This window comes from Dermacentor andersoni, chromosome 1 (assembly GCF_023375885.2).
Source record: "Dermacentor andersoni chromosome 1, qqDerAnde1_hic_scaffold, whole genome shotgun sequence".
Classification (NCBI taxonomy): domain Eukaryota; kingdom Metazoa; phylum Arthropoda; class Arachnida; order Ixodida; family Ixodidae; genus Dermacentor; species Dermacentor andersoni.
In genome coordinates this window covers 8354673-8381467 of record NC_092814.1, presented here as the reverse complement: position 1 = coordinate 8381467, position 26795 = coordinate 8354673, and the positions used below count along the sequence as shown (strand labels likewise).

The 26795-nt window shown below is 44.1% G+C and overlaps 1 protein-coding gene across 8 annotated transcripts in view; it reads left to right on the top strand.

Annotated features, from left to right (window-relative positions):
- Unc-115a (actin binding LIM protein Uncoordinated 115a) overlaps positions 1-26795 on the top strand; it is a 558372-nt gene that overhangs the window by 93862 nt on the left and 437715 nt on the right. For all 8 annotated transcript variants that reach the window (XM_050191443.3, XM_050191440.3, XM_050191439.3 and 5 more), the window contains one exon: positions 8739-8922. In XM_050191443.3, coding sequence (XP_050047400.1) covers positions 8816-8922 — 107 coding nt within the window. In that variant the 5' untranslated portion in view covers positions 8739-8815. The remainder of the gene's footprint in view (positions 1-8738; positions 8923-26795) is intronic.

Sequence of the window (26795 nt, the reverse complement as noted above, 5' to 3'; positions counted from 1 at the left end):
TGCGTGGCTTGTGTTGCAGGTGCTTTTTGTTTGCATGGTCTCAAGTGCAGGGTTTATAACCATCCCGAAGCATGTCCCGCCGCATCTTGCACCGCCCAACGCATCGCAAACTGCCAAGTTTCTGCAAGATTATCAAGTTATCGATTGCATCGGCGCTGTCAACGCTGGATGGTAATATCAACACCCCAAATGCCGAAAAGAAGCTTTTTCGGCTTCTTTGCCTGAATGCACAAAGCTTATGCAACAAATATGAACAACTAGAACGAGTGCTCCTGTTGTACGATCCTCATGTTGCGGTAATTACTGAGATCTGGCTGCGACCAGAAATAAAGAACGATTGTGTTTTTCCGCCAACATATAACTGCTATCGCAAGGACCGTCTGACACGTCTGGCGGAGGCGTGGTTGTTTTAGTAAAGAAAACTTTGATGTCTTTGCTTTGGCTTGCTGTTAGCACCGAGCATGAAAGTGTTTTCTGTAAATTGACGTTGTCGGGTAACCAAGTTGTCGTCGGGGGCGTTTACAGGCCACCCGGGACTCATCCGGATTTCTTATTAGTTGTATAGTTACCTAGACAGTTATCAAAATCGAAATGTTATTATTGCCGGGGACTTCAACTTACCTCATACTGACTGGTATTCAATGTCATATGGGTATACGGACACTAAAAGTTCTGAAGCCTTGCTAGATATATTACTAGTGCACAACCTTACCCAAACTGTTTACCTGCCTACAAGGATTACAGATTCAGCGACTTCAATTCTCGATCTTGTCTTGACTATAAAGCTGAAGTGAACAAAGGGATCTCTGACCACAAAATAGTGTACTTCACATGCGCGCTTCCTACTCGATCAGTTACGTACTCCCAAGTATATCACTGTTAAAAATTATGATTCTGCTGACGACCTTCAAATTGTGCATTGTTTGGAAGAAGCACTTGTACAGCTTGATACTGACGATGACGTGAATTCTTTGTGAAACAAGTTTAAGTCCTTGTGCCACTTTTGTATCAGAAAATTCATTCCAGATAAAACAAAAAAGATAGGCAGACAGAATCCTTGGATAAACAGAGACATCATTCATCTTAAACGTAAAATAAAACGATACCGAAAATCTAATGATTACGACAGGACAATTGTTGGCACGATGGCAAATTACTTGGCTCTAAAACTGAAAGAGGCAAGGGAACATTATTTTACGGAAACACTTGGTCAATTTGCCTCTCAGAACTCCAGAAAATTTTGGCGATTCCTATCTAACAAAGATTCCCAACTTTCGTGGGAAATATGCAACGGTGAAGTAACAATTGCAGATGCAAAGAAAATAGCTGAAGTGTTTAATGCGTTTTTCCAAAGTGTTTATTCCACTTTAAGCACTAGTGTTGCCGAGAGGCAGATATTTGACAGCCCAGACGTAATCAGCGTAACTACTGAGGGTGTGACTGAGCTTCTACGGTTAGACGCAAAGAAAGCTACAGGGCCAGATAACATTCCTCCTGCTTTTCTTAAAAGATATTCAGATGTATTAGCTCGATTCTTGGTCATTATTTTTACTAAATCTTGAGCCTGTGGTACTGTTCCCGACGATTGGCATTTGGCACGAGTAATACCAGTTTTTAAGAAAGGTCTCCGATCTTCTGTAAGTAATTACAGACCAGTATCACTCACCTGTTGCTGCTGCAAAACTTTAGAACACATCATAGTCACTTACCTGAATAATTTTTTGGAGAGAAATAATATACTCACGGCTAATCAGCATGGTTTTAGACAAGGTTACTCCACAACCACACAGTTAGTAGTCACTGTCCATGAGCTCGCTTCCGTGCTTGATGGGGGCGGTCAAGTTGATGCTATTTTCTGAGATTATTCTAAGGCTTTCGACAGAGTCCCTCATTCGAAACTAATATATAAAATGAAACTTCTCGGAATACCCCTACAGATAATAAACTGGGTAAATTCATACCTGACTGGTCGTAAGCAGTATGTGGAAATAAATAGATCATGCTCCCGGTTTTTGGGGGTAACTTCAGGCGTACCTCAGGGATCAGTTCTGGGTCCAGTACTGTTTAATATTTATATTCATGACCTAGTTAAAATTGTGGAATCACCTGTTCGTGTCAAATTGTTTGCAGATGATTGTATTTTATTTAGCAACATTCGAACTGTCTCTGATCAGCTTTTTCTGGAAGAAACCTTGGATAGGTTGGCAGAATGGTGCAATGAATGGGATATGGTTATTCATTATGACAAAACAGTGCATATGTTTATTACAAATAAGTTAAGAAAGCTAGAATACTTGTACAAAATAAAGGGTAATAAGATTAGGAAGGTAGAAAGCTGCAAATACTTTGGCATAACTTTAACTTCACGTCTATCCTCGGTGCCGCACATAGACAATATAACCTGTGCAGCCCGAAAAGGATTAGGATTTCTAAAGTTTAAATTAGGTGACTCCACATCCTCATTAAGATTAAAAGCCTATAAAAGTACGTTAAGCCTCTCTTAGAATATTCGGGTATCGTTTGGGATCCTCACACAGTGGTAGGTATTGAAAAAACTAGAAAGAATTCAAAGGTTAGCCGCGCGCTTCATTTATAAGCGCTTCAAACGACATGATTCCCCAACGAGTATGCTGGAAGCCGCAAACTTGGAACCACTAACTAATCAAAGAAAAACTGTCAGATTAAATTTCTTTCGCCAGCTTTATTATGGGAAACTAGGAATACAACTGCGTGACTATATTATTAAGGACACATCTCGAATTTCCCGCCACAAACACAGCCAGTATTTAAAACCGATCTTTGCACGAACAAACCTTTTCAAAAACTCATTTTTTCCGAAAACAATCAATGATTGGAATGCCCTACCTGGAAATTCCCACTGGTTACAACCACCCACTTGATGAATGTTGTTGACTGTAACCCTTGTATATACTTGTATGTTTGCTTTTTTTTGTATTTGCTCACGTAGCCCCCTCCTGCTTGGACAGATGTCCGCAGTATTGTGAAAATAAATAAAATAACACCATTTTGCAAGAATACTTCAAAGGTGACATTCTATATTTTACTTTCTTAAAGTTTGTTTGGAATAGAAAACATGCAAAGGTGCATTTAAGTTGCAAAACGTTTTGTTTTTGGACTGTTTGGAATTTTTAAATATTGTTCTTTTGTGGACAGCATAAAAAAAATTCATGGAACCTATTTATATTTAATATCAAAACAAGCAAAAGTTTTCGACATAACTTTTTTAGTTTGCACTGAATTTGAATGTGATGCTGGAAAATATTGCAGTAAGCCGTAGCAGGACACCCGCAGTACCACTTCCAAATATATTTTTTTCTGTGCTGGGAATGCTTTCTGGGAATAAAATTTTTCGTTCCATGCAGTTTGAATATGCCTACAAACATATAAAAAGGACAAAACAAAAATATTAAAGCTGACATGCATGTTCGATCTTGTGGATTTGCCCTACGTTTCTTTGCAATTTTCTAGTCTAATTATTATGTTCACTCTGGAATGCTGACTATAATTCAATTACTTTTTTTCAGTTACATGTAACCAGTTACATTATTGATGAGACAAGCTGTAACAAGTAACGCAGCTTTGAACACTTGAATTTGCGGGAACAATAGTAGAATGCCTGTAATGTGCATTTGACATTCTCCAAAGGGATGAAAACACGTACATGGGTCACAGTAAGCATCCTGCAGCTATGCCTTGATTACTTGAATGTGGTCGCCTTGCAGATTTGCACCCCACTCTTGGAAATGCTTTTTTGCTGCCTTCATAGGCAGTAAAAGCAGCTGCTGCTCATTTAAAGTTCAAGTTCTATTTATTTCCATCATTACAGTGCTGGCATGCTCGGGCAAAAAGTGAAGGTCAACTTTGCCAGTGCAGTCTATAACTTCATTGATGTAGACGGAAGGTTTTGATCATTGTGACGTCGGAAAAGCCCTTGAACTCCATACACAGATTGGGTCGTCCCAGCCGTGAGCGCTCTTGGAAAGCTGTGATCGGAACCATGACCTCGAAATACGTGGTTAAATGTACATGTTCCTTGTCGCCACTTGTTGCTGGGCTCTTGCTTTTAGTGGTGTGTTCGGATATGAATTAAAGGGGCACTAAAGCGAAACAATAAATCAGTTTAGGCTAATGAAGCATTGTTTGAGAACCCTGCAGGCAGTCATTTAAAAAAAATTCGATTATTAGATGAGAAAATGAAGGTACAAGTATCAGTGTTTGAATTTCGTGCCGAAACCCCAGCGCCGGTACGTCAGCGTGACGTCAGGGATTCCAAAGTATGTTTTCGCATTTGGGCCGCATTGGACGAATAAAGGTTTTCGAAACTTGCCATGTTTAATATTTGGTTCCTTTAGAATACATTGCAGTCCATCTGTACTGCCATATCTAATTAGTAGGCCCTAGAAGATGCCATCAAAATCCAAGACGTCGCAGCCCCCAGGTGCGGGAACTTAAATAGGCATCGCCACCCGTATTTCGTTCTTGCGCTTTTTCTGGCTTACCAAACGTCTTATCGTTGTAAGAGTGGTGCTTTTGGTGTTGTAGAACGGTAATTTACTGATGCAGAAGAAATCATTTTTCACCTTAGTGGCCCTTTAAAGGGAAAAAAAATGTCAGGCACAGGAAAATGTTTTGTTTCCTGTGCCTGTCATTTGTTTCCCTTTTAGTTAGTCACATCACTAAAAGTAGATGTGACTCGTATACAGCTATGCGATTGTAGCAGTGTTCTAGGACTGCACATATGCAGTTGTATATCCGGTGACATTACAGATTTGGCGACCTGTTCGAGTAACATGAACATTTGCTGGCATTCGTTATGATTCCTTGTTTAATTCTAGGTGGTGGACGAGGGAAGAGTGCTGGCAGGAGCTCACTTTTTATTTCACATCTTTTCATAAATTGAATGCTGGAAATATGGCATAAAAGCCAGTGCTTTCTTGGAGAGCACCGTGCCCCCAATGACTTCAGTGGCAGCAGCTCAACCAAGAACATAATAGTGAAAATACAGCAAAACATGCTGTGAGAAAGATAAAAACATTAACGGGAATAGCAAACAATAATTAAGAAAACCTAAAGCACTAACAAATGAAATGCGCATAACGGTAAAAAGAAATGGGAGAAATGCTGTTAACAATTGTGTGTTGCATCTGTCCGTTCCACCAGATGTTGGCTGACACGGCACTTTTAGGACTTGATAGCCATGGCTGATTTGGATGTGGATGCCAGGAATTGGCTTCTCAACAGTTTCTCCCTTTTTCATTGGCCCTACTAGGAGAGTCTACTCCGAGTCCCAGCAATAGTGAAGCACTTCTCAAAACACTCGGTGACCACAGTCGTGCACAAGGTGTTCGTACACTACAGTACTGTCCTTTCCTCAAGGGCGCTGTATAGAGTTCCCATTTTTGCTGTGGATGTCTTCACAAAAAAAAAAAAAAAGGAAGAGGACCAACAATGATTTTGAAAGCAGTAGTTCATGAAGCTAAGCAATGTAATAAGGGCTACAATGCATGCACTGATACAGCCAAGTCCAGTCTCCTGAAGGAGATAGCTTTCCTATCTCATTGATTGCAATTTATTGCCCCTGTGCATGCTGAATTTCTGTTGCTTTTGTGCTTTGAGATAGCGGTAGAGTATATATATGCTGACTGACGGAATAAAGACACTTGGTTGTTAGCGTTGTGGTCTGTGTCCCTCGATTCGTCCTGTTGTTTAGCACTGTTTACTGCTCGTAATCGTGAACCAACCAGCCCAAATGCATACTCTTCTGCAGCCAAGTCATGTTCGTTCTATTTACAGTATTTGTGCAATGTTAATGAAGAAAGTGTTCAGGCGCTGCAAAGTTACAAAGTTGGTGGTCCGCAAAATTTGTGAGAATGGGAGGGAGAGCAGCCAATTGGCGAGTAATGAACACCTCGGAAGTTTACATGCATCTTTTGTAAACTGCCTGGAGACAGTATTGGGGGTGAGCTCCACCACTAGGAAAAGCTGGGGCCGCGATCGTTGTGACATGGCATGAGGGATCACGTGGACACAGTGGCCACGTCGGCTGCTTCGGAACTGCCGAAGCAAGCTGAAAACGAAAGTTTCAAGTCCCACTTGCGCTGCGGTTCTGATTAAGTGGCGAGGCTTTACCACCTTGGGTGTCTGCTCGACATTTGAAAGCACTGTTAGGTAGTGGCTGCCTTTGGAGGCGTGCAGCATGGTCGACTACTCCTTGTTGCCGCAGTGCCAGACGTACGCAACGGAGCCCAGTGTTCTTTATTCACACGTAGCCGCAGGATAAGAAGCTGTGTGAAGCTTGGCTCATGAAACTTAGAACCAGCAAACGGCCATCGGCTACAACTCGGGTATGCAGCAAGCACAGACGCGAGGAAGATTTCTGCTACGGCATCGATACTGCGGTGTTCGGTGAGCAGCAGAAAACGCGGTGAGCAGCAGAAAACGCGCACTGAGACGCTCGCCCGCTGCCCGGCTGATGTCATCCCACTTCGATCCATGAACTTGTCGATGCTAGATACTGGCAAGTTCACTCGTACGAAAAGGGAGCGGTAAAAAGCACAATAAAGAAGGGCATGGCATATGGCCATGTTTGTCTAATTAATTAGTGCACTACATTAGCAAAAAGAAGCAGCGGGCAATCGCATGCTGAGAAGACCGATAAACATACAGTACGACCCTACTTGAGAAATATTGAAATGTTAAAGAATTAAGAAGAAAAAGATTGAATTGTCACAATGGTATATCAGTCACCGTAGGTGTCGCAGTCTCTATAAGGAAATTTTTTTTGAACAGCTCTGATGGTGTCCATGCAACAATGGTTACTCGTGTAGTGCCAAATGCTCATATTCTGCAGCAAAAGTGACATTGTGTGCGCACATGCATGCAGACGCGCAGTCGGTTACTGTGAACCTATTACCCTATGTAATACCCTCCCTAGAGGGCCTTTAGGGTTATTGTGAAAAATAAAAAAACCTGCGAGATTGCTGCATTGAAGCTTCATTCTGTTATGCTCCATTTGGTTATACAGACAGCTCACTATAAGAACACATTTCACATAGCTTGCTCTCAGCGTTTGCCTACCTTTCACGCAAGAAGCCAGTTCAGGAGACTCCATTGCGGCGACCGCGCACAGTGGCGTTCACTGTATGTATTCGGTAAAGAGATAGCATCTGTAAATGATCGTGTGCTCTCAGTTTGCTCAAGATTATTATTTTGACAGTAAAAAAACTGCCCTCATTTTGAGAGTACTTCAAGAAATGTTCAGGAGGACTGCCACGTAGCGTTATTATTGAGCTCCATAAGCCAAACCTATGGGGAGTGCTCCGCGTTATCCCTTATACTACGCAAGGGAGGTGCTTCCGACAGATGGTCGCTCTGCAAGTCCTCTCCCCTCATACTTAAAACGAAACGTTTCTCGCCTTCTAATGAATGAAATTTTTGTATGAAAAGAAAAAAAGTGTTTCCATCTCAAGCTTAAACACACGTTATCAAATAGTAATATATATGACTACTACAAATTATTACTATTTGTTTCTCTTCATGGTTGCTCATTGGCGTTGCGCACAGAAAAAAAATGACTCGACGGTAACAGTGGCATGCTTTTGAGAAGGAAGCAACAACTGTGCCCCTGGGTCTCAATGTGTCAGATCGAGCTGTTCAACACGCTGTTCGTATAGAGCAATGAAAATTTTGGCAGAATTCGCATTCTCCCATCCCGACACATTTCGCACCTCCTACTGCTTTGCTTCCTTCTCGAGCCACACCAATGCAACTACCGAGGCTCCTATTGCAAGCACCATTTTCTCGAATTAGACTGGATTCGATCCAAATGTGTCATTCCATAGCCGCAGCCACTGTTTGGATCCAACCCAATCCACCAGATGTGCCATGCGAAGCCGGTCTCATAGCAAGTGCAGGATCGTTTGAATGGAGAACATCTTTCGCGTTCTGCTACTAGCAGACGATGTGTTTGTTTTCAAAATGATTGACAGGAGCGGGTCACCATTTGACATCACCAAGAACATGGCCGCGGCCCGCAGCTCACAACGTCTGTGCAGCCTAGGCCAATCATGCAAGGCAAAACTTGATGTGCATTCCAAACAACAATCTGATCACGCCCTTGATATCGCTTCAGAAGATTGCTCGAGCAAGTCTTCCCTGTCACATTCCAAGAACACCAAAAAATTGTTTGCAAATCTAAAAATGTGGAACACTTACATACGTACCAAGTGCTGTTCCAACAATTTGTCTAGCCTTGCTAAAACATGGCATTTAAAAGGGGGGCAATACATGATCTAGTACACTTTCTGTTGTCACCATTCCATTCGGCATGAGTGGATTCAAGGTAGGTGGTGGTGGTGAGCAATTCTAAGAACAAGCCTACTGCTGCTCCAGAAACTAGTGCTTTAGAAAACTATTAATTGTAATTCACCAATTTGTTACCATTCAGAATGGTTACCAGCTGATTTTTTTCAGAACCTAGTGACCTGCTTAATGATTCAGACTTGCCCACAGCATAGTGGTCCACTCCATAGAGCCAATGTATATAATAGCAGCAGAAATATTGGGCTGCTGTTAGGTGGATATTAAAGCCTCAGCTATACATGCCTGTTTCCCTGCATATTTTCAGTAAAGTGCAGCTTAAGGTCTGGCATGGCTTATGTTGTGCACTGCCACAGTTCTGCAGTGGAGACCAACCCTTTCTTCTCTCTTCCATGCAGTGTGTACCAGCTCATTGGCCCAGGGAGGATTCTTCTTCAGAGATGGCAAATACTACTGTACGGGAGACTACCAGAAAATGTTTGGTACCAAGTGTGCGGGCTGTGGCCAGTTTGTGGAGGGTGAGGTGGTGACAGCTCTTGGAAACACCTATCACCAAAAATGCTTTGTCTGTGCCAGGTGCCGGTAAGTTTCCTTAGTATGGTGCAGTTGGTTACAAGATTAGTTTGAGGAGAATGAAGGCAAGGAGATGGTGCGCCTAAGGAGAAGCTGTAATTGTGGCACCATTTAACTTGGTGAAAGATTGCATACAGCGTGCCAGTGGCTGCTTAATGGACAACAGTGTGCGCCTTATTGTAAGAAACGAAGCTCGCTTTCTGGCTGGGGTCTGCTGTAGCAGATAACCAAGTGGGGAAAATCGGGCTTTCTGGGGAGAAAAAAGGCAGTATAACTCGTGTGACTCGCGGTGCCCCTGTGAGGAAAGTCGACGTGCCCTGCCTGAATGTTGCACAGGTGGGCCACCTTTGGATAAGCCTCTTTCGTTACCGCACCTGTGTATAGATCAATTTGGTCGGCAGTTTCTCTGCACACTGTTGCACATTTTTGTTAACATTCTTCTACTAGCAAGATCACATCATTCACCATCTGAAATGATGACCTAACTTTAACTGGCAGATTTTACCATTTTTGGCAGATTGGGGAGGCTGGAAAAAAGACAACTTCGACTGGAGATATCATTGAAACTAGCCTCCAGTGCTTCTAGCACTTCTTCATTAACAAAATTTGCACTTTGATCAACTCTGCAACAATTTTTAGATGACAGCAACAGTTTCTCCCGGGTTGTCAATTTTTCGATCCTACATATAGGCCATTTTAACAATGTCTCAAACAGTGGTAGACGCTCATGAGTGTGTGTTAATTTGATAATTGTGTTCGAGTAATATTAAGTGCAACTTTATTTTCCCCCCCATGGGTTGCTTTTATCCATCAGTGCTTCGACAGCTCATACACAAATTATTACGAGCACGACCGAAGCTTGACTGGCCCTCTAAGCTCTTACAATTTGAACACTTCTTCAAGTGCTGTACTATACAATATTCATGCAGCTAAACATTTCGACAGAGTTGCCTGTCTGGTTGCGAAATTGATTAGGATTTTCAGACTGACTTCAACCAAATAAGTGAATTTTATTAGCCTGACGTTTCGGAGCCTATTCGGCTCCTTCAGAAGTTATTCTTCGGGGGTGGCAGTGTGCAGCTTTTAAAGTGTCTTTTGTAAAAAGGAGGGGAGAGTACGGAAGGTGGGGAGACATTTCACGGACGGGAGGGGGGGTTAATGAAAGGGTGAGACGGCTGCAGTGGTGCTGGTCGGCTGGGATGGCCGGTACTGGGGGAGCTCGACCCGGTTTGTGCACAACTTTGAGGCCTTTTTTCAATAGGCGGCTGAGAGCTTCGCTAGTACCTCTGACGTATTGAATGGACACTCGTTTCTGGGGTAGGGGAGAAGTCAACGGCTGAAGGTCCCGTAGTTTGTTTCTTCTTTTTTGTTGTCAGGTTGCTTTTCGAATGAAGTCCTCTGTGTAGCCATTCCTTTTAAGTTCGTTAAGAACTGTTTTCTTTCTTTTGATCTGATTGCGATAAGGAATGAGTTTCGGCTCTTTTGATTAAAGAATTTACAACAGATGCCTTGTGGTTTGTCGTATGGTTGGATTCGAAGTGAAGGTAGCGGCCCGTGTGGGTTGTTTTGGTAGACTAAAAATTTTAGAATGCCGTCTGTGTAAGTTGTGCATCTAAGAACGGAAGCGATCCGTTCTGTTCACGCCCATATGTGAACTGTGTATCCGGGTCTAGAGTTTAAGTCTCTCTGCAGGTTTTCAACTTGCTTCGTCTTCACGATGAAGAAGCAATCATCCACATACCTGAGCAAGACTTAGTTTCGGGAAAAAATTGCTCGTAGCTCTTTCCTCAATATCCTCCATATCCATTCATTCAAACACCATTCATCCAATCAAAACATCAGTAATCGGGCTATAATTTAATGTGTCGCAGTACACATTTGGCTACTACATCTTGAAATTAAATTTTAAAACATAAGAGCTTCGAAAATGAGCACATTTCTCACAGAAACGGGAGAGTTAAAGGCCCATTGGGAATTGTGGTTGCACATGGCAACATTGTCAATGGAGAATTTACCACAGGAATTTTTCAAATTTGTTCATTAATAAAAAAAAGCAATAAAAAATGTGATGTGGCCATGCTGCCAGCTTCACTGCCAGTGGAACACTACCTGCCCCGACTAGTGTGCACCACTGCATCACATTTATGCCAAGAACCCCACCTCCTTTTCTTTCACCATTCTTTTTTGTGTCGTGGTGCATTTGCAGTGGTGGTTTTGCACTTTCTGCAGTGGGCGGTTTACCAAAGTCTCAGCGCCATAATCGGTGACGTCACAGGCAGTGCATCTGATGTAGAGGTGATTATGCATGTGACCTTGATCATCTGGCAAAAGTTTGACGTAATAGTTCTGCGGAAAGCTGCAAGGTGGAGAGAAGTGATTTTGCCATCTGCTAGCCGCCTGGTTAGCTCATATGGTAGAGCGGCTGCTTCGTAAAGGTGATGGTCCCGAGTTCGAGTCCCGGACCAGAACAAACTTTTCTTCAACTGCGAAGCTTTTCTTTCGAGAAACCCATATGACATCCACCCAAACATAGCACTTAGCTACGTTTGGGTGGATGTCTGATTTTCCCTTTATTAATCTGGCAGGAGAAGGGAATCGTTTAGGGGAGACGCTCCTCGAAAAGACATTTCTTTAATATTTGTACTAAAGATTTGAACATCCACTCACTTATAGAGCATTTCAAGCAAATTTCAAATATGTCATTAATTTCTGCTTAGCTGCTACAGTTCAGACTTGAGTTAAGTCCTACACAATGGCAAAATAGTGATTTTGAGGGCATTGTATTGGGTAATACACTTTTGCAAAACGCTTTGTGCTGTAGCTTATTTAGCTCTTTGTAGACTGCAAACTGCCGATATCTATTCAAACAGCGTGTATAGTTACTGAAACTATAAAAAATGAATTGGGACACTTCAACTAATTTTTTTCACAATCACATGAAAGTAACCTTATACACTTACTATTGCCTTATAGTAACGGAATTTGGCATACATGCTTTTGAAGATATGCACAGTGCTAATATCTACTTGAAATTGCAATATTCCTAAACAGTAAGTTGCAAAAGTGCATGGTTAAACTTCAGAGAATTGAGAAAAAAATTTCTTGAAATGTTTTAATTTTTTTCCATAGTTTCAATAATTGTACACACTGTTCGGCTAGATATCGGCACTTTGCAATCTACAAAGAGCTAAACAAGCTACGGCACGGTGCTTTTTGTGAAAATTTATTACACAAAGAAGTGCCCATTAAGACGACTATATTTTGGCATTGTGCATCAGATAACTCTAAAACTATAACATCTACACAAAAAGTAGTGCCATATTTGAAATCTGCATAGAAAACTCTATACTTGACTGAATTTTAAAACCTCTAATCAAGTAAGAAAAAGAAAGTTGCTTCGAGGAGTGTCTCCTTTTAAGAGTAAAGGTACACTGGCTTTCGTTACAAAATTACCTGTTTTTTTGCCATGCAGCAGTTTGGTACTTTGCAGATGTGATTGGCTGCACGTCCTCTGTGCACTGCGCGTGTTCGTTTGCAAACTCAAGTCCGGGGATGAACACTTTTAAGTGTTCGCTTACAGCGGCAAAATCATGGGATGGACAATGTCAGTGAAATGTCCAGGCAATGGCACACTCCAGCAGGAATTGTTGGAATCCGCGTTAATAGGCAGCACAGTGGCTGCTGATCGCATGACCAGGGTCGACTTGCCCTCAAGGCTTCCGCTGCACATTCTACCCAGGAACAGTGGGCCACTTAGTAGAATGCATGGCAACATGAGCAACCTTGTGCTGATGCGTTCCCCTTTCATGGCTGTCATGTGCTGCTGTGTCAGATCGGGAACAAGGGCCTCTGCTGCAATTTGAGGCAGAGGCTCGGCAAGGATTGCCTGAACTACTAACACTGCCAAAATGCAAAACGACGAAAGGGAGCTTCAACACGCGGAGTTGGGGAAAGGGTAGGGTTTCCTAGGAAATCTTAAAATCGGATTGGTGAGAACTCCAATGAGCTATACCTTTAGAGCAGCATGCGCCGCAATGCTATGAAGCTACACAATAAGGCAAAATTTATATTAACTGCGCTCCGCCTTTACTGTTGAATTTTCTAAATTCTCAGTGTGGGTTATACATGCAAAAATACAGACTGCCTCGGCTGTCAAGTTAGTACAATTCGCGCTGTCGTTCATTCTGGAAGTCTGGATCTCCGGAAATGTGCAACTACTTCTGCCATAATAAAACACTAACTGAATCTATCAACCTCACATATAAGATGAGGATGACTTCGAGGCTAAGGATTCTAGGAAGATACCTCTCCTTATCTTCGAATAAATATGGTAATCAAGTAATCAAAATAATAAAGTAATAAAAGGCTGCTAGCGTTAAGCATCATGTCTGACCAGTTCTGCTATGGGTTAATGTTGGCTGCTCTTTGACAGCCAGCCACAAACATGCTTAGGTGGCAAGTGCACTTTTCCCAACAGTGACCATAGTTGCGTGATCTGTAGCCTCTGCGTTCACGCACACGAGTTTTGCATATATAGAGAGAATATGGCTGCAGTTATTTTGTTTTGTCATTGATATATTTACAGCAACAAATATGACAACAGATGTATAAACACCAGTTTTTATCTACATTCTGCTAACTTCAGTTCATGTAGTTTCGCTTGTCTTCTCAGCAATACGTGCTGCAGCAGTTTCTACCGCTGTAGAAACTTTCGCTTAATTATCTGTGTCACTTTAACATCGAACTCCGGGCCGGTGGTCTCAAAGGTCTCGTCTACCGAGACGAGGCCCTCGCCTTAAACACAGCAATCACAAGAGCGCATGTCCAGCACCTCGCAAGAGGCAATGGACACAACAACCAGCCAGACGGCGCCACCAGCACCTTAGGAGCGGCGAGCCTCTCTCGATCGCTCCAAAAAAGACAAAACTCGCGTCACAGCACCTGGAAAGGGCCCGTGAGCTAATCTCCGTCTCTTAAAACACACAGAACAAAACATATTTATCATCATGGAGACACAAATACAGTGGAATGTTAGAGGACTCATTCATAACCTCAACATCATAGAAATGCTACACAAACACAATCCAAAGTTGCTGTGTGTTCAGGAGACACATCTGTAACCTACGAACACAAATTTTCTTCGTAATTACAGCATCTTCCTAAAAGACCGGGTCGAGCCTAACGCCTCCAGCACTGTAGCCATAGTAGCCAATAAATCTGTAGCTTACCGACACGTCACCCTTCAGACGCCCCTTGAGGCAGTGTTAGTTCAGCATATTCTTTTTAATAAATTGGTCACTCTATCTTCCATTTATACAGTGCAGTCCACTTATAACGATATCAAGAAAGACGAAAAATATGATCGTTATAACCGATGATCGCTATATCTGAACTGCAGTTATTAAAAAATTTAACAAAAAAATAAAAAACGCAGAACATACCTTTGCAGCTCCGGACTCGAATTCGCTACTTGCTCTAAAGAATAGATGATGTAGAAAGTAGGCTGTGAAAAACACTTTATTTCTAGCGCCAATGACCGTGTCAAGGTTTAGGCGCGCCGAAATAGTCCGAAATCTGCACTTGCTTTTGCGGCAGCTTCAGCTTCACAACCATGGTGTGCATGGATTCCAGCTGCTGCGCGAACACTGGCGGCAATCCTTTAGCATGCATAAAATCGATTAAGGAGTCTATCGACGACAGTACACTTTGCGTGGACATTGAGGTTGGGGTCAAGGAGCCACTGTCAATCTCGTCACTGTCGCTGCTGCCGTCGCCACCGTCGCACAACTTTGCCATCTGTCGAGACAGCACATCTTCGGCGATCGCCTTGTCGGTGACCTCATCGCAGAACGAGGCAGCACTGTCTGCAGTCGAACTCCTCCATCGACGCACCACCTGTGTCACCCGTAGGAACGAGCTCCCAGAGCTCGGTTGTGTCAGCGGCTTCCACCGTGTTGGTCTCAGTGGGTTGAGGAAGTTCGTCCTGACACACAAAGCCCACCTTTTTGAAGCAGTTGTATATGGTTGACTGCTTTACTTCATACCATGCACCATAAACGAACCGCACGGTTTTCAAAAGGCTGATCTTCAGGTCAGGGAGCCCGTCTGCATGACTCGACGTGCCAGGAGCTACACGGTCAATGGCTAAAATTAGCCACTCCAGCATGCGCCACCGATACAGGACTTTAAAGTTGGCGATCACGCCGGCGTCCAACGGCTACAGGCCTGCCGTAGTATTCGGAGGCAGAAACATCAATTCGACAGATGTTAGCTTCAGGCTAACGCTGTGTGCGCTACAGTTGTCAAGTAACAACACTTTTCTTCCTTGGCCTTCAATTATACTGTTGAACTCGAGCAGCCATTCTTTGAACAGGTCGCGGGTCATCCGCGCCTTCTTATTGCTGTGATAGCGGACCGGGATGTGCTGATTCTTAAAGCACGTTGGTTTCTTTGATCGCCCGATCATGAAAGGCTTGAGACGATGGCTCCCGTCCATGCTAACGCACAGCAACACGGTCACCCCAAGTTTCGAGCGCTTCCTGCCGGGTCATCGATCTCCTTTAAGAGTGTGAGTCATCGATTGCAACATTTGAAAAAAAGAGGAGCTTCGTCGCAATTATATATGTCCTTCTCTGCGTAGCGCTCCAGCACGCCGGGCAGCTTTGTCTGCAGCCACTGCTGCTTTGCCTGTGTGTTTGCCTTTGCCTACCACGTTTTTGTAAATGATTCCGTGACGCTCTTTAAAGTGCTGAATCCAGCCTCTCCCAGGCTCAAAATTTGGGCGTTTCCAGAAGAAAAGCGAAGTTTTTCGCTTTGGTGGCAAGTATTGGCCCACTAATAGGCACATTATGCGCGCGGATTGTGATGAACCACTGGTAAAGCGTCTCTTCAACATCGGCGTACAAAGGGTCTCTAACCCTTTTCCCCTGAACGGCATGGCCGCTGATAGCTCCTGCCTTCAAAATGGCGGTGCTCCCGGTTTTCAAGATGCTTGATATTGTCGACCGGGCGAGCTCGTACTTCTTCACGAGGGCATTCACCTTGAAGCCGTGTTGAGATTCCTGCAGAACATCTATCTTCGTGTCAAGCGACACAGCTTTGCGCTTTGTCGGCGCCATCTTCGAACTGGGCCACTGGGTTGTACCGTTGGTTGCATGCTGCTTCGGTGGCCTCAGCCTGCTATCGCGAGAGAAAGAGACTGAGTGTGGGACGGGCACCGCCGCGCCGCTTTGCTTGTCGCTTTTTTTTTTTCTTTCTCTTTTTCGGAGCGACTGTGGCCAACGCACATGAAGCAGCTAGCGCCATCTTGTGGCGCGCTGTGCCTACTCGGGTACTCTCTGGTGCGCGGGCTGGGCGGGACGCGCTGCGCGGTAATGGCGGCAGATACGAACTTACGGAAGTAAACATCGCCTCGTCTCGACATTGTTCATTTCAGGGAACTAAGCAATGCAAATGTTACGATTATTTGGCACGGAAAACGTCATCCAGACGGCAAGATTTTGATCGTCATATCTGATATGCGGTGAATAACCTATCGTTATGTTTTTTTCCCCATAGACCTAATGCATAAAATGACACTCTCATGTCGACCCATCGTTATAACCGATATATCGTTATAAGTGGACTGCAGTATAGCCCCGAACCATCATCTCGAAAAAATGCTTTTATAGCCTCATTGACCAGCTTCCCGAGCTTTGCATACTTGTGGGAGATTTTAACGCTCGTAACACGATGTGGGGAGACTCGCGATGCGATGCCAGAGGTCGACTTATTGAACATTTCCTTTTAACCTCCTGTGCATGCCTCTTCAATAAGAACAGACATATTATAATCCACATGATAATTCATACTCGTCTATAGACCTGTCAATCGGCTCTGCTTATCTTTCCTGATTTAGAATGGTGTGTAATTAAAAGTCCATTCAGAAGTGATCATTTTCCATTAACTTGAAACCTAGTAACACAGCATGACTCCCCTCCGCATGTCCCTCGCTGGAAACTAGCCAAGGCTAACTGGAAATGTTTTAAGGAATCTACCTACATAACACCAGATTTTATAAGTAATTTTAGTATAGGCCATGCCGTATCATATTTTACCACTTTTATCATTGATGCAGCAGAAAAGTTCATCCCTCAAACAAGTGGCACCCCACCAGGGGACCCAAAACGGGTCCCCTGGTGGAATGATGATTGTAGAGAGGCACGGAAGAGACAAAATAAAGCTTGAGGCAAACTACATGAATGTCCTACAGCCTAAAATCTAATACAATTTAAAGAGGTTAAATCCCAGGGAAGAAGGACGTGACAGGCAAAGAGGGCAAGCTGGCAGAGGTTTCTTTCAGCTATAAATTCATATACTCAAGAGGCTAAAGTATGGGACGGGCTAAGGAGACTTAAGAGACAACAAATACATCTGTTGCCCCTGGTTGATAAAGAAGGAAACAAGTGGGAAGACCAAGCCGACGCTCGGTGAACACTTCGAGCGTGTGTCTAGCTCCAATCACTATTCGGAGAACTTTCTGAAACACAAAGCAACAGAAGAACTTAAGCCACTGAATCGGAAATGTATCCCAAACGATCCTTATAGCCGTCCTTTTACCATTGCCAAACTTAAAGCTTGCTTATGAGCATGTCAGAGCTCTACATCGGGCCCCAATAGAATCGTGTACGATGTGCTTAAGCACCTGCACTCTGACACACAAATCACTTGCTCACACTTTTCAATACTCTCTGGGCTGCTGGGTATCTCCCATATAAATGGAAAGAAGCGATTGTGATCTCCGTTTTGAAGCACGGTAAAGACAGATCATTACTGACCAGCTACCGTCCTACAGCGCTTACGTGCTGCCTTTGTGAGCTTTTTGAGCAAATGATCAATCGCCGTCTCGTACATTTCCTAAAGTCCAGCAAAATGCTTGACTCATTTCAATGTGGCTTTAGGGAAGGGCGATCTACAATGGGCCATCTCGTGCGCATCGAAGCAAACAATCGCGATGCTTTCATACATAAACAATCGTTCTTATCCGTGTTTCTTGGAATGGAAAAGGCGTACGATACAACCTGGCGGTATGAAATCCTGTGCGACCTGCCGGCACTGGGCATCTGCGGCAATATATTAAACATTATAGAAAGCTACCTACACAGCCGTACATTTCGGGTGAAAATAGGTAATGCACTGTCACATACATTCATACAGGAGGAAACTGGGGTACCCCAGGGTGGCGTACTCAGTTGCACGCTCTTTGTCGTTAAAATGAACATGCTTCGTAGATCATTACCACCAGTTATTCTTTTATTTCGTCTACGTAGACGACATACAAATAGGTTCCAAATCATGCAACCTTACAGTGTGTGAGAGACAGATACAGCAGGGCCTAAACAAGGTGTCCAAGTGGGCAGACATCAATGGATTTAAAATCAACCTCCACAAAAGTTCTTGTGTTTTCTTTACAAGAGAGGCCTGGTTCTAGATCCTTTTGTAGAGCTGTGCGGGCAACAAATACCTGTAAACAAACAGCACAAATTTCTAGGTGTTGTATTTGACTCCAGGCTTACTTTCATTCCACACATAAAATGTCTTAAAGCAAAATGTCTAAAAACAGTGAACTTACTTAAAATCCTATCTCACACAACATGGAGTAGCGACAGGAAGTGTTTATTGAATGTTTACAGGAGCCCAATTTGATCACTGTTAGACTATGGTGCCGTTGTATGTCACTGTGCCGCCCCGAGCGTGCTAAAGATGTCAGACCCTGTCCCCCATCTGGGTATCCGCCTGGCTACTGGCGCATTTAGAACAAGCCCTGTCGAAAGTCTATATGTAGTCAGATGGGTGGTCACCCCATCTTCAGAGAACATACATCAGCTTCACTTATTTTCTCAAAGTGCGCTCTAGTAAGGAACATCCGTGTTTCACAGCCGTTAATGACTTCATGCATGCTACAATTTTTCGTAATAGACCCTCTATGACACTACCTTTCGCACTGCGTGTGAGCGAACTTAGCGAAAAAATGGATCTCCCAATTCTCGAACATCGCCTAATGCCTCCAGCTTAGCTGTTACCGCCCTGGGAGTGGCAGGTAATAGAATGTGACGTACCCTTTGTACAAATCACAAAGCACGCTCCTGAGCTTGAAATCTCTATGCATTTCCGAGAACTTCAATCGAAGTACTCTTGTTCTGAATTCGACACCAATGCATCAAAGTCGCATGCTGGCGTGTCTTATGCGGCTCTTGGTCCCTCTTTCTCTGAATCGGGTGTATTGAACTAGAAGCCTATGCGGTACTGTCTGTGATTAAACATATAAAGAAATTAAGACTAAGAGAATGCGAACATCTTCAATGATCGTTAAGTGTTGTAAAAGCACTAATATCCCTAAGAAAACCTGCTTTCATTGAGCTTTACTCTTAGTTGTGCAATATTTATTAATCTCATAGACATGTGACAATATGCTGGGTTCCTGGCCATAGATGCATTGAGGGTAAATGCTAGCAGACCAAATGGCCACATCAATTACGTCGCAAGCTATTAATCCTACCGTATCTATTTCTACCACAGATCTCAAGCCTTTCTTGCGAGCGAAGCTGCACAGCCACTGGGAACGCTTGTGGGACATTGAAACAAATAATAAGCTCCACTTGATTAAGCCAAAGTTAGGTTTCTATCCCTCTGTTACAAAAACACGAACTAATGTCTATTCTTACGACTCAGAATAGGACACACGTATGGTACTCATAACTTCCTTTTGAACGGCAATGAACCTCCAACCTGTGGCAGATAAGGTGAGAGGCTCACTGTCCTCCACGTTCTCGTGAAGTGTCGGGAAGCTGAAAGAGAAAGAAGGAAACATTTTCCTTTAGCATACCATTATTGTCTCCTTTCCATATGGTATGTTTCTTGGTAAAGAACCCCTTTTTACTACCACAGGTTCCTTGAACGATGTGGTCTTGCATGTTAATAGCCCAATAGTTTTCGTAGCTGCATCCTCTATCTAGAGGATGCAGCTGTGGTAGTAGTCCACATATAGCACACGCATTCAGGTCCTTCTGCCTCAAGGGCTCTGGTATGGCAGTAGTGCTTTTTGGAATTTTTAGCCTGTGACCAATTTTAACACATTCTAATTCTTTCAAGGGCCCCTCACTAGGTCTGGCCATATTGAGCTGACAAGCACAGAGCATACATTGTGTGATAACAATCGTGTCTGCAAAGTATTACATTGCTACGCTCCGCGAAAAAAATCTGAAATTTCAATCCGAACGCCGTTTCACTCTTCATTCGCAGCCTTCGCGCTCCAAGCCAGACGGTGATGTAATCGTGCTTCTGCGCCTACGTAATCGTGTCCGCAGTCTGACGTCGCTCATGGTGACGCATGACTTCGAGAATTATTCGACATCTGTTATCTGTATCATCTGTTGCTTGAATTGACGAATTGAAGTTTAGAGAAATAATAAAACACTCAAACGGAATGTCTGCGTGTTTTTTGTTTTACTTCGCATCGAAGCAAGAGAGCTGTACTTCCGCTTCGTCTGCTTGTTCCCACAGTCGTGCGGTCACATGCACAGGTACCGAAACTATGCCATTTTCTACCGTTTTCCAGCACGTGATCAAGCTCTGCGATCCGCTTGTTCTGCCTCAGTAGTTGTGTAGCACTGAAATATACCTCTAGTTTCATTGTGCAGTTTCATTGTGGGGCCTGTGACGTATGCGTCAAGCGATCCTCGAGGTCCGGTATGGGAAAACGCAGGGAAGGAACTTCGCTTCCGTAAGCTAGACTGGCGAGTGGAGAGAGCATCTTGCTTGGCAGTGGAGCCCGCCTGCTGAAATGGGTTCGTGGCACTGAAATATTTCTCTCAGCTACTCATGTAGCATATAATCGACGGCATGACCAGAGGCACCAGGGGCATACTGGCCCTGGATCTAATGAAAGCGTTCAACATGGTCAAACACAGATTTCTAATGGAAACGATCTCTGTGATGGGGCTCGGCCGGAAATTCCACTCTTACATAGGCTCCTTCCTCAGAGACTGGAAGGCCACGATCAAAATAGGACAGGCCACGTCCGATTGGTACATGCTGGGCGCGAGGGGCACCCCACAAGAAGCGGTGCTCTCCCCACTATTATTCAATCTAGCAATGAAAGAGCTCTCGGACTGGCTGACGAGAGTGACCAACGTCAATCACGCCCTGTACGCAGACGACATTACGGTGTGGTGCCCGGGAGTGTCCGACGCAGAAGTCGAGTGGGCTCTTCAAGAGGCGCTGGACACAACAGAAGAGTACCTGAAGGAAACGGGACTCCGCCTGTCACCCAGCAAATCGGAACTGTTGCTGTACAGGTCCTCGAAACAAGGCATGAGGAATTTGATGCCGATCGATCAAATACTGATCAAATTATACACAAGCGACGGCCAGCCGAACCCCAGAGTAGACACTATAAGAATCCTGGGGCTGCTAATTGAGGCTAAAGGCGGTAACACGCAAACTGTCATGAAACTTGCGTCCAAAACGGAGAACATACTTCGGCTGATCCTCAGGGTGACTCAACCGCAGGGGTGGGCTCAGCGAGAGCAATCTCATCAGACTTTACCATGCCTTCCTCATGAGTCACGTAAATTACGTAGCCTCGGCGCTAAAATGGATTAAGAGAGACGCGGCCAAGATAGAGACACTGATGCGCAAGAGCATCAAAAGGGTGCTAGGTCTTTCGATCACTAAAGTACGGAGCAGCTTGATCGGTTAGGGGTCCACAATTCACTAGCAGAAATCATCGAAGCACAGACTAAGGCACAGGTCGTGTGGCTGTTGACCAAGGCCGGCAGACGCATCCTAGAAGAAGCAGGCATAAATGCAGAGGCAGAGTGCAACACACGCAAGGTCGCGCTCAGCGCGGGGGTCAGGGGCACTTGCAAGGTAGAACCGCTTCCGAGAAACATCCACCTGCTATTAAACGACGGGTGCCGAAAGGCGAGGGCCCGAGCACTGCTGAAATCGACCGCCAACTGCCCGGAACTGGCGGCCCAGTACGGGCACAGCGGTACGCGGCCGTTTCGAAACGCTAGGATGGGACGATCATTAACGTGACATTAGTCAAGGGGGGTAACGTCCGAAGGGGCCGAACAGGTGGCAATAGCCATGGCAATGAGGGACCCTGAACGTCCTTACGTGTACAGATTTGCGATCGGCGGCCAGAGCATTCGCCTCGGGCTCGATATCACAGGAAGCGGTGGCCGTCCTCGGCAACGAGGGAGCCGCGGGTCATCACATCGTCAAATGGTTTCTGGCCCACATGGGGGCCGACGTGCACCTCGACTTTCCCAACACCAACGAGCTGGCACACGGCTGCGCGCGAGGACTCGTGCACCACGGCGATAGTGGCGAGCGAAGTGGCAGGGAGGGAGGGGAGCACCTTAAACGAAATAACACACTATCAGCTGTTGAGGAGGACCTTCCCGCTCCCCCACGCTAAATTCAATGGACCAGTCATCAATATTCAGAATGCTTCAGACCGGGTTGTTCCCCTCGAGAGGCAGACTGAGCCTTTATTCACCAGAGGTAGAGCCGCAATGTCCGGATTGTGGCGAATCGTACTGCTTGCTAGCGCACATGCTCTGGCAATGCTCTGCGTTAAGTGACACCATGTCGGTAAAGAAGACTGGGTGGATGCCCTGCGAAGCGACGACCACCAGACCCAGCTCCGGGCCGTCCAGAGGACTCACGAAAGGGCGGAGGCTCACAGCTTCCCGTCCCAACGTGGGTGCGGCCCACGACCTCTACTGACCACTAAACCAAGAGTGGGTTGGGCGGGGTTCCTCGGGACTCAATAAAGTTATTTCCTTCTCCTCCTCCTAATGAGCCAATTTTTAAAATTTTTGCGGCAGAACACTCCCTAGAGGACACGTAACAACTTATAACAACTTATAACCAAAATTTGCTATGGGGCCTGGTGAGGGGCCCTTTAACTAGGTATCTTTCGCGTCCTTGGCATGCTTCATAGTCATTGTCATAGTTTTATTACATGTAGCTCTTACGCACTTTACAGCGACCGTCATTTAGGCCTCTTTACAGCCCCTTCACATCCCTTGCTTGTAATTTATCGCTTCACTTTGAACTCATTACCATTGGCCTGGTGCTCTTTGGTCATACTTGGCCCTTGCTCCACAAAACACTATACCGTATTTACTCGCATAATAATCGCACCCTTGAATTTTGTCGTAATTCACTTTTTTATTTCCTGTGTAATGATCGCAGCGATTTTTTATTTCCTGTACTTGCCGCAGCGATATGTCATGTGCAAAGTCTAGCTAATAATGATCGCGCTATCGGTCGAATGCTACGCGAACGACTCAAGACAAACCAATCGGTCTGCAAGCACCAAACATTCTTAAGGAGATGCCCCATTTCATTCCTTTCATCACTTTCCGCACTTCCATGACAAAAAAAAAAAAGGCTACAACCAAACTCACCTTTATTATGAGTAGGCTTTATAATGGCTGTGGTCAACAAGAACAACAAAAGAAAAGGTGCCTTTCGATTCTTCTCGTCTGCACTCGTGGGCGTGCAACAAATCTCGAGCGGCAACGATAGCAGCCACGTTTACACTGATACGTTAGAAGCGTACCCTATTCATACGCCGACGCTTGTAACACGGCTAAGATATTCGCCCACCCTTAGCGAAAACGTGCCGTGTTGGGATAGTAGTGAAGACAAATGCTGCAGTTTCCGCAGCATGCTCGCCATGTGTTCCTATGTCACTGGCAGCTAAAGCGCGCCCATCTGTTTCTGTCCCCTCAAAGTGGACATGGCTACATTATTGCCACAAACTTGCCGATATTATTCATTACTGATACGGAAGAAACTGTTTCAATGCACTTAATGTACTCACAAGTAAAAAAAAAAATCCAGTTCGGCGCGTTCGGCTTGCTTCACCGGCCGCCATCTTTGTTTTGGTGTGCCGCACTACATACAGGGGCAGCCGCCTATTTGTTGACCTGTTGTCATCCTGCAGCAAATGCAAAATGCAAAAAAAAAAATATCTTTTTTTTTTTTTGCGGGAAATTTAACCCGCGTAATGATCGCACCCCTGAATTTGTGTCAATTTTTTTTTTACAAGAAAATGCGATCATTATGTGAGTAAATATGGTATTCATCATCATCATTGACCTCATTGGCATCCTCCGTGCAGTTTCCATTTAATTGAAGCTCTCGATGACACAAATGCATGCCACGTATTCAATATGTACAGGCACACTTTTTGCAGCAATGCTCTTTTCATGCACCCGAAAGCATGAGGCAGCTAAACAGCGAGCAGCAGCACAGCTGATAGGACTGTTGAAGTGTGCTGGATCTGTGCCTTCTATGCCACTTGATTTGGCACATGTTGATGATGCCATCGTCAGCAGTACACCAATTAGTGCCAGCTATTAATGACTTGCGGAAATTAACCAGCATGTGGCTACGTGCTTGACACTTTGGGAAACTTTCTTTTTCTTTTTTAATTTTCGCACTCCAAAGTGGTGGTGGGACTCTTACACAAGGGCCTGCCTTATACAAGTAAATACGGTAGTATCCTTTTTCATGTTTGAAACTGCACTTGGCGCACTTTTTGAACTGGTCCCATAAAATTCTGTAAATAATTATTTATGGCGCTCTTGAGGAATTGGTTTGGTATTGTAATTTATTTAGTCAATGAAAAAGTAAAAAAAAAAAAGACACCTGGGCCACAAAATTTTTGTCTTAGCTGTGAGCTGGTGATTACATCATGCTGCTTCCAGAGTTTGCTCAGATCTATTAGTTGGCTCAGCTAGTGTTTTTTAACATGGATAGAGAGATGCCAGGCGTCAGAGCTGGAGTGTTGCTTCTGCATGCCAAGGAAGATGCCAGCTCTCAAATTTAATTCTAACACATGCAAATGCATATCGTATTTTTGTGCATATAACCAGTCACCGCGTATAATCCGCACACCCAATTACAGCAGCCCGGAAAGGAAAAAAAAAAATCTCTGCTTATAATCCTTCGAAGTAACTGCATACAACACTGCTCAAGTGTTTGCAAAAACAGGCTCCATTCGCGAATGCAAGACTCATTTATGTCGTGTCTTCGACAAGCGGCTCTGTTTTATTCGCGATGCTGACAAAGCTGGATTCACGGACGAATCAGTCAAATCGCAGACGAGTCAGTCGCATGATATCGGACATGAATCGGATCACTTCGCAGCTAGCACTCGCATGACAGCAGATGACAGCACGGACGTATAAGCCCTCGCATCGGCAACGGAGCAAATGCGATGGAACCGAAAATCATAACGGTGATTTGGCTCACAGCTGAATCGCGAAGCGCTTCGCGCAGACTGAGGGAGCGCCGTAGGAACAGGTGACATATGAGTTTGCTGGTGCCACGTGTGCTACTCGCTAACTACTAAATGCAAAATGGCAACCCGTAAAGCGGAAGAGAATGGGCGACCATGAAAGGGGGAGAAGGGAACTTCAACACACAGGGGTGGGGAGGTATGGTTCACTGCCTTGAGGTGTGGTTCAACTTACATTGAGGTGTGGCTTCACAGCAGTGAAGTGCACGCTGCCGTGAAGCCACACTTAATGGCGAAATTCGCATATGGGTAATCCGTACTTTACTGTTAATTTCTTTTTTTTGAAATTTTGGTGCGGGTTATATGTGTAAAAATATGGTACTCCCATTCATGTAGGGTCTGGTTTAGGATTCACTTCTGGCCACAAAGGGCCTTCATGCTTGGGGTGCTCTCAGCTTTCCATATTTACCACGAAATTCGCAGGTGAAAACTTCCACAAAATTTTGTGAATGCATATCAAAATGGTGATCTACCAACAGGTTGCACAGATGGGCTACATTGCCTGTGTTCTTTTGCACTTTGCAAGTAAACTCGAATCCTACAACAAAATTCATCGGTGCACAAAAATTCCACTGTATCGAGAATTTTGTTGTTGCAGAAAGCAACAAACCCCCCCAAAATAGCTTCATCGGCCCTTCCACTCTAATGACCAGAGAAGCTGTTCTACATTCTAAAATGACGAAATTATACATATGTATGACTACATATATATATATATATATATATATATATATATATATATATATATATGGGCATGTTCAGATAAGAACGGTAATCGAGGCCCCATGACCATTTTTTTTCAATGAAATTTTTATATTTGATGGGTAAATGTGCCCACACAAAAGAATGAACCTTAGTTTTGCAAGAAACTTCGTAGTTTTCTTGGAAAAAAAATCTTATGTCACAAGAGGCGGAGAATGTCGTTTTTGCCACTTCGCAAAGTTGCAAGTTTGGAGCCTCACTGCATGCACAATAAATTTTTTCCGCACATAAGTATTTTTTCGGTACCTCTTTGCAACTTGTACTGTGCGAACAAATAAAAAAAATTTTCTTGCTGTGTCAATCTTCTAAATAAAAAATTGCAAACTTCGCTTCCTGAGCTATGCGGTGCAAAAAAGGCACTTCTCAGGGCAGCGTCAGGGCAAGATGCATAAAGATCTACAAACTGAATCTTTTTCTCAGTATTTTCCAGCTACTTTTACTCACTTTAGGCAAGTTTTGTAGCTCTACACTTGAGATTTTTCAATATGGCCTCAAAATTGGCCGAAGTTCAAAAACAAAAAAAGTGACAACTTTGACTTGGATTTAAAAAAAAAAACACCATCGAATTTCATTAAGATTTGCCTGAATAATCCTAAATACTCTATAATTTTAAGGTACCCAAAAAGTGTTGCATTATATTGTTTTAAAGTATGAAAATGAATACAAAACTGTGTTCATGTTCTTGTTATCTAGAGTTGCTTATTACTGCCTCTTAACAATAGTAACTGTCAGAAATTTGTTTTAGCACTCGCTGAAC